Genomic DNA, 9,087 nt, shown 5'->3' on the forward strand with positions numbered 1-9,087 from the left:
AAGGGTTCTACCTGGGGGAAAAAACAAAGAATCTTTTTATTTCTAAGACAGAGTATGATCCACAAGTTGTGTTTTAATAAGCGAGTGGACAGTTTAGTTTCCACAAAGAGACATCTGTAAAGCTATCCCAAGGAGGAACCAATAGAGAAGCCATTACGCCATGGGGAAGGCTTTAGAAGCGACAATTATACAGTATAGTATTGGTCCCAAAGTCCACAGAACTCACCACAGTTATTATTTCAATATGGAGAAGAAGCCAGGAAGCACAAAATAAAAATGTACTTCTGGAGGAAATCAATTTAATTAGTAAAAACCTGGAGAATCAAATCAACACAGCAGATGTTCCATTTCCTTTCAGCCTGGTCTCAGATCTGTTTGTGGTGTCCTGTGAACTCCTACAGCAGCGTGACAATGACATGCTATAGGAGTTTACACTAGGACAACACAATGAGATCTGGAACCAGGCTAATTTCCTTTTGGTTTGCCAGTAGGACATACCCAACAATAACCGGATAGGTACTGAGAACAGGACAACGTGACAGACAGGCATTACTGTACACAGGTCACACACAGTTCATAAAAAGGGAGTTCCTGCAACTCCTACGACCATTTTAATATCTTGTGATAATGATTAGATGGCAAGGCAGTACAAACACATCTGGAACCAGGCTAGGCTCCTACAGTACTTAGGCCTTATCCCAAACTAAACAAAAACCCCTCTCTTGCCCACACTAGATCCTTTCAGATCAGCTATAGGGGTTGAACAAGGGCCAAGGGAGAGCAAAGGAGGTCTCCGTCTGTTTGGGACTCGGCCATGGGAGTTGCTTAGCCTGGTGAACCCAGATTGGAACGCTGCGCTCACCAGCTTTCAGGTCTGGTTTATCCAGGCTAGGAGTTACTGTATCATTCATTAAAGGAGTCAGTCAGTGGTTCTAAAATTTGGACCGTGCTTTGGTAAACGTTTCAGGAAGGATCTCTCTCTCTCTCTCTGTTAATCAGAACAGATGGGTTCGATTCAATCAAAGACAAGACGGAAAAAAATATATAATAATCAGGAAAACTCATTCAAATCAAAGTGAGTTTTATTTTCTGATTCTTTCTTCACCCAGTAAACATTGTCTATGAATCACATTACTTAAAATGGTGTTTTTCAAGTTTTGCGCAGTAGTAATGCTTTTCCACAGTGCAGTTTTTCCTGTACTGTGTGTTTGATTGAATACCAGCCCAACACAGAAATCCCATCCATATTATCGTCATCGATTCAAATCAAACCTTGCATATTAAAGTTAAAATATTGCTGAAAGATACAACTATTCTTCTGAATATAATATATTTTATATGTATTATATATACACACATACACACCCCCTACTGTACTTCGTCTCACACTGTAATCCTAACATCAAATGTTACCACTTGCATACTACCTTTTAATTAAATAATTTCTAACCCCTTTAAGAGCAATTCCAACAAATACGTAGACTTCTAAAATATTGTTCTTTACAGTTTGACAAAACATTGAGTCTAGTAAGAAGTAGAATATTGGAACCGTTGAGGAGTGGCTCAGCTCAAGTGAGTTGGAATGGACACTGGATTACAAATACAGTGCAACTAAACTCATTGGTTAACAGGCTAGACAGGAAGGAAGCACAAAATTATTTCCTCACAATCTCAAGTAAATTTTTAAGTTACCCCACATGTTCCCACAGCAGCAGACACCAGTTCAACTTATGTGTACAAAACATTAAGAACACCTGCTCTTTCCATGACAGACTGACCAGGTGAATCCAGGTGAAAGCTATGATCCCTTATTGACATTAAATCCACTTCAATCAGTGTAGATGAAAGGGGAGGAGACAGGTTAAAGAAGGATTTTTAAGCCTTGAGACATGGATTGTGTATGTGTGCCATTCAGAGGGTGAATGGGCAAGACAAAATATTGGAAGTGCCTATTGAACGGGGTATGGTAGTAGGTGTCAGGTGCGCCGGTTTGTGTCAAGAACTGTAACGCTGTTGGGTTTTTCACGCTCAACAGTTTCCCGTGTGTATCAAGAACGGTCCACCACCCAAAGGACCACAAGCCAACTTGTCACAACTGTGAGAAGCATTGGAGTCAATATGGGGCCAACATCCCTGTGGAACGCTTTCGACACCTTGTAGAGTCCATGACCCTGACGAATTGAGGCTGTTCAGAGGGGAAAAGGGAGGGGTGTAACTCAATATTAGGAAGGCGTTCTTAATGTTTTGTACACTATGTATATATATCATCCCATGTAATTGTTTTGTTTGTAATAGGGCTATCATAATAGTATATTTTGACAAGTCACAGATTTTATATTAGGTCTTTGTTCAGCTAAATATATGATATATTCTATGTACAGTAATACATTGGAAATCAGAACAGTGTGCTGGTTGCTATAGCTACTGTGTTTGTTTGTTTGTTTGTTTGTTTGTTTACATCCAAGCTTTACACACAAGCTCTATCTATATCAAGGGTGAGGTCAATTGCCAGGTATATATCTAGAACCTAAAACAAGTTCATAGAGGGGAGAAAAAAAAAAAATGTTTTCAGCAGTAATGAACGATAGAAACATGCTTAATGTTTTCAATTTTTATCATTTAAAAAATAAGTTCTATTATTAAGTTTAGTGAAGACCATTATCTCTGATAGACAGATCATACTAAACGGCCAAAGCCTAAGTCAAGTGTATTTAGTATCTTGAAAATGTTTGTCCTCTGGGTCGTATTTCACACCGTAGCACTACACAACAGAAAGTCAAAAAAATAAAAAAAACAGGCTTTTGTTGTTGGACAAATTCAGGTCGTGTCCCTCTCTGTTTTCAGTCCGTTTTCCTCCGTTTGGTGTCTAGTGAATACAACAAGACTAACCCAGGATATGCCGATAGCCTTGTATTGTAATAGCTTTACTACGGTTCTTCCTTCAAGTCAGCTAAAAATCAGTGCAATATTCTCCGTACATCCACAGAGAAACCGTCAGCCAGCTAGTCAGTCAGTCACCCACTGTCCCCTACCTGTGTGCTTAGTTAGGATCCATTTTGTTTAGGAAGACATTCTGTTCAGAGCAACGCAGCCTTTAGTCTTTAACTAGCTAGCTTGGTAGCTTGGTAGCATAACAGTCGGTTGATGCTGCTGCTAGCTAGCTTGGTAGCATAACAGTCGGTTGATGCTGCTGCTAGCTAGCTTGGTAGCATAACAGTTGGTTGATGCTGCTGCTAGCTAGCTTGGTAGAATAACGGTTGGTTGATGATGTTGCTAGCTAGCTTGGTAGCATAACAGTCGGTTGATGCTGCTGCTAGCTAGTTTGGTAGCATAACGGTCGGTTGATGCTGTTGCTAGCTAGCTTGGTAGAATAACAGTTGGTTGATGCTGCTACTAGCTAGCTTGGTAGAATAACAGTTGGTTGATGCTGTTGCTAGCTAGCTTGGTAGCATAACGGTCGGTTGATGCTGTTGCTAGCTAGCTTGGTAGCATAACGGTCGGTTGATGCTGTTGCTAGCTAGCTTGGTAGCATAACGGTCGGTTGATGCTGTTGCTAGCTAGCTTGGTAGAATAACAGTTGGTTGATGCTGTTGCTAGCTATCTTGGTAGCATATCAGTTGGTTGATGCTGCTGCTAGCTAGCTTGGTAGCATAACGGTCGGTTGATGCTGCTGCTAGCTAGCTTGGTAGCATAACAGTTGGTTGATGCTGCTGCTAGCTAGCTTGGTAGCATAACGGTCGGTTGATGCAGTTTGTTTGTGTAGTTAGGTACTCAGGTACTCATGCAGGTCCCAGTGGTAGCTATGACAGTCTGAACGTGTTGTTCTTGTTGCTGTTATTGGTAACTCCTTGATGCTGGGAGCAACATCTTAGTTCACAGTAATGACTGGTTAAAAACAAGAAAAAAAAATAGATGCTGGGCAGATGAGGGATGAGTGTCTGGAAGGTGTAGGCCACACACAAGTAGCCAAAGAATCTCTCTCAGACACACACACACACACACACACACACACACACACACACACACACACACACACACACACACACACACACACACACACACACACACACACACAGCCAAACTCTTCCTCTCTCTCACACACATACACTCTCCCCCTCTTGCGTGTGTGTTCTACATGGCCTCCGTGGCAGCAGGGGGCAGTATTCCCCTGTCTCTCAGGCGATCTCTCATGGCGTTAAAGATACTGAGCTGCTGCTCTGGCTGCAGGACCAACAGCTGCTGTAACACCTTGCTGGGGTTGGGACCTCTGTGACACAGACATAACATAACATCAACATTACATATTATAACGTAACATAAACAGCTGCTGGGGTTGAGACCTCTGGGACACAGACATAACATTAACATAACAACCATCAACATGACATATTATAACATAAACAGGTGCTGGGGTTGGGACCTCTGGCCTGGAAGATGGATACACAGGACAGGGTTACCGCATGATAGATAACTACCCCAAACCTCCTATCAAACCACAGGACAGGGTCAGCCAAAATACATCACTAACTAACCCAAACCTCCTATCAAACCACAGGACAGGGTCAGCCAAAATACATCACTAACTAACCCAAACCTCCTATCAAACCACAGGACAGGGTCAGCCAAAATACATCACTAACTAACCCAAACCACAGGACAGGGTCAGCCATAATACATCACTACCCCAAACCTCCTATCAAACCACAGGACAGGGTCAGCCAAAATACATCACTAACTAACCCAAACCACAGAACAGAGTCAGCCAAAATACATCACTAACTAACCCAAACCTCCTATCAAACCACAGGACAGGGTCAGCCAAAATACATCACTAACTAACCCAAACCACAGGACAGGGTCAGCCATAATACATCACTACCCCAAACCTCCTATCAAACCACAGGACAGGGTCAGCCATAATACATCACTACCCCAAACCTCCTATCAAACCACAGGACAGGGTCAGCCAAAATACATCACTAACTAACCCAAACCACAGGACAGGGTCAGCCATAATACATCACTACCCCAAACCTCCTATCAAACCACAGGACAGGGTCACCGCACGATACATCACTACCATTAACCTGTCATTAAACCACAAGACAGTCATCATTGTTAACATCTTACTGGAGTTGGGACCTCTGGTACAGATCAACACACCATCTTGTATAGATACAGAAGGTCTTTCCGTCAGTTAGAAACCAACCCCTGATCTAAACAGCTTGGAGTCGACCATCTTATCCAACTGGTCACCATCTCTCTCCATCTGGCTGTCAGTTAGAAACCAACCCCTGATCTAAACAGCTTGGAGTCGACCATCTTATCCAACTGGTCACCATCTCTCTCCATCTGGCCGTCAGTTAGAAACCAACCCCTGATCTAAACAGCTTGGAGTCGACCATCTTATCCAACTGGTCACCATCTCTCTCCATCTGGCTGTTAGACACCAACCCCTGATCTAAACAGCTTGGAGTCGACCATCTTATCCAACTGGTCACCATCTCTCTCCATCTGGCTGTCAGTTAGACACCAACCCCTGATCTAAACAGCTTGGAGTCGACCATCTTATCCAACTGGTCACCATCTCTATCCATCTGGCTGTCAGTTAGACACCAACCCCTGATCTAAACAGCTTGGAGTCGACCATCTTATCCAACTGGTCACCATCTCTCTCCATCTGGCTGTCAGAAACCAACCCCTGATCTAAACAGCTTGGAGTCGACCATCTTATCCAACTGGTCACCATCTCTCTCCATCTGGCTGTCAGTTAGACACCAACCCCTGATCTAAACAGCTTGGAGTCGACCATCTTATCCAACTGGTCACCATCTCTCTCCATCTGGCTGTCAGTTAGAAACCAACCCCTGATCTAAACAGCTTGGAGTCGACCATCTTATCCAACTGGTCACCATCTCTCTCCATCTGGCTGTTAGACACCAACCCCTGATCTAAACAGCTTGGAGTCGACCATCTTATCCAACTGGTCACCATCTCTCTCCATCTGGCTGTCAGTTAGACACCAACCCCTGATCTAAACAGCTTGGAGTCGACCATCTTATCCAACTGGTCACCAACTCTCTCCATCTGGCTGTCAGTTAGACACCAACCCCTGATCTAAACAGCTTGGAGTCGACCATCTTATCCAACTGGTCACCATCTCTCTCCATCTGGCTGTCAGTTAGACACCAACCCCTGATCTAAACAGCTTGGAGTCGACCATCTTATCCAACTGGTCACCATCTCTCTCCATCTGGCTGTCAGTTAGACACCAACCCCTGATCTAAACAGCTTGGAGTCGACCATCTTATCCAACTGGTCACCATCTCTCTCCATCTGGCTGTCAGTTAGAAACCAACCCCTGATCTAAACAGCTTGGAGTCGACCATCTTATCCAACTGGTCACCATCTCTCTCCATCTGGCCGTCAGTTAGAAACCAACCCCTGATCTAAACAGCTTGGAGTCGACCATCTTATCCAACTGGTCACCATCTCTCTCCATCTGGCTGTTAGACACCAACCCCTGATCTAAACAGCTTGGAGTCGACCATCTTATCCAACTGGTCACCATCTCTCTCCATCTGGCTGTTAGACACCAACCCCTGATCTAAACAGCTTGGAGTCGACCATCTTATCCAACTGGTCACCAACTCTCTCCATCTGGCTGTCAGTTAGACACCAACCCCTGATCTAAACAGCTTGGAGTCGACCATCTTATCCAACTGGTCACCATCTCTCTCCATCTGGCTGTCAGTTAGACACCAACCCCTGATCTAAACAGCTTGGAGTCGACCATCTTATCCAACTGGTCACCATCTCTCTCCATCTGGCCGTCAGTTAGAAACCAACCCCTGATCTAAACAGCTTGGAGTCGACCATCTTATCCAACTGGTCACCATCTCTCTCCATCTGGCCGTCAGTTAGACACCAACCCCTGATCTAAACAGCTTGGAGTCGACCATCTTATCCAACTGGTCACCATCTCTCTCCATCTGGCTGTCAGTTAGACACCAACCCCTGATCTAAACAGCTTGGAGTCGACCATCTTATCCAACTGGTCACCATCTCTCTCCATCTGGCCGTCAGTTAGAAACCAACCCCTGATCTAAACAGCTTGGAGTCGACCATCTTATCCAACTGGTCACCATTGCTCTTCATCTGGCTGACAATTAGACTTGGCGAGTGGTTACATTTCTTCAGCCTCATCCCTCGGCTTTTTAACCAAACAGTTCCAGTACTGCTAGTTGCCCCTTTAAATTAACAGTTGTTGCCTATTGATCCTCTTAAAGATCATCCATACCTGATAAAAGCTGACGTAAACTGGCTAATAAACTATGTCAATTACTCCCTATTCCCTAAGTAGTGCATTATGGGTATTTGTCTGGCTACGTTAATGTGACGACCATTTACCTGATGAAGCTGGCTACGTTAATGTGACGACCCTTACCTGATGAAGCTGGCTACGTTAATGTGACGACCATTTACCTGATGAAGCTGGCTACGTTAATGTGACGACCCTTACCTGATGAAGCTGGCTACGTTAATGTGACGACCCTTACCTGATGAAGCTGGCTACGTTAATTTGACGACCCTTACCTGATGAAGCTGGCTACGTTAATGTGATGACCTTTACCTGATGAAGCTGGCTACGTTAATGTGACTACCCTTACCTGATGAAGCTGGCTACGTTAATGTGACTACCCTTACCTGATGAAGCTGGCTACGTTAATGTGACTACCCTTACCTGATGAAGCTGGCTATGTTAATTTGACGACCCTTACCTGATGAAGCTGGCTACGTTAATGTGATGACCTTTACCTGATGAAGCTGGCTACGTTAATTTGACGACCCTTACCTGATGAAGCTGGCTATGTTAATGTGACGACCCTTACCTGATGAAGCTGGCTATGTTAATTTGACGACCCTTACCTGATGAAGCTGGCTATGTTAATGTGACTACCCTTACCTGATGAAGCTGGCTATGTTAATTTGACGACCCTTACCTGATGAAGCTGGCTACGTTAATGTGATGACCTTTACCTGATGAAGCTGGCTACGTTAATTTGACGACCCTTACCTGATGAAGCTGGCTATGTTAATGTGACGACCCTTACCTGATGAAGCTGGCTATGTTAATTTGACGACCCTTACCTGATGAAGCTGGCTATGTTAATGTGACTACCCTTACCTGATGAAGCTGGCTATGTTAATTTGACGACCCTTACCTGATGAAGCTGGCTATGTTAATGTGACGACCCTTACCTGATGAAGCTGGCTATGTTAATTTGACGACCCTTACCTGATGAAGCTGGCTATGTTAATGTGACGACCCTTACCTGATGAAGCTGGCTATGTAAACGTGAGTGAAGGTAGCCATCAGATACTGACAGTCGAAGCGATCCATGATGCCTCCGTGACCAGGGATGGTGTCTGCAAAGTCCTGACAGGAGAGAGAGAGGGAGAGAAGTTACTACAGAGAAAGTCCTGACAGGAGAGAGAGAAGTTACTACAGAGAAAGTCCCGACAGGAGAGAGAGAGAAGTTACTACAGAGAAAGTCCAGACAGGAGAGGGAGAGAAGTTACTACAGAGAAAGTCCCGACAGAGAGAGAGAGAAGTTACTACAGAGAAAGTCCTGACAGAGAGAGAGAGAGAAGTTACTACAGAGAAAGTCCTGACAGGAGAGGGAGAGAAGTTACTACAGAGAAAGTCCTGACAGGAGAGAGAGAGGGAGAGAAGTTATTACAGAGAAAGTCCTGACAGGAGAGAGAGAAGTTACTACAGAGAAAGTCCTGACAGAGAGAGAGAGAGAAGTTACTACAGAGAAAGTCCTGACAGGAGAGAGAGAGAGAAGTTACTACAGAGAAAGTCCTGACAGGAGAGAGAGAAGTTACTACAGAGAAAGTCCTGACAGAGAGAGAGAGAAGTTACTACAGAGAAAGTCCTGACAGGAGAGAGAGAGAAGTTATTACAGAGAAAGTCCTGACAGGAGAGAGAGAGAAGTTACTACAGAGAAAGTCCAGACAGGAGAGAGAGAAGTTACTACAGAGAAAGTCCTGACAGAGAGAGAGAGAGAGGTTACTACAGAG

The 9,087-nt window shown here is 44.3% G+C and overlaps 1 protein-coding gene across 2 annotated transcripts in view; it reads right to left on the reverse strand.

Annotated features, from left to right (window-relative positions):
• Window positions 1-282: 282 nt before the first annotated feature.
• LOC106585948 (phosphatidate cytidylyltransferase 1) overlaps window positions 283-9,087 on the reverse strand; it is an 84,063-nt gene continuing 75,258 nt past the window's right edge. The window contains exons 12-13 of one of the 2 annotated variants that reach the window (XM_045707067.1): window positions 8,337-8,440; window positions 283-4,267 (exon numbers count right to left, since the gene is read on the reverse strand). In XM_045707067.1, coding sequence (XP_045563023.1) covers window positions 4,132-4,267; window positions 8,337-8,440 — 240 coding nt within the window. In that variant the 3' untranslated portion in view covers window positions 283-4,131. Of the gene's footprint in view, window positions 4,268-4,299; window positions 4,423-8,336; window positions 8,441-9,087 lie in introns of those variants that run through there. The other variant, XM_045707068.1, reaches the window with a different exon arrangement.

Source organism: Salmo salar, chromosome ssa24 (genome assembly GCF_905237065.1).
Source record: "Salmo salar chromosome ssa24, Ssal_v3.1, whole genome shotgun sequence".
Lineage (NCBI taxonomy): Eukaryota > Metazoa > Chordata > Actinopteri > Salmoniformes > Salmonidae > Salmo > Salmo salar.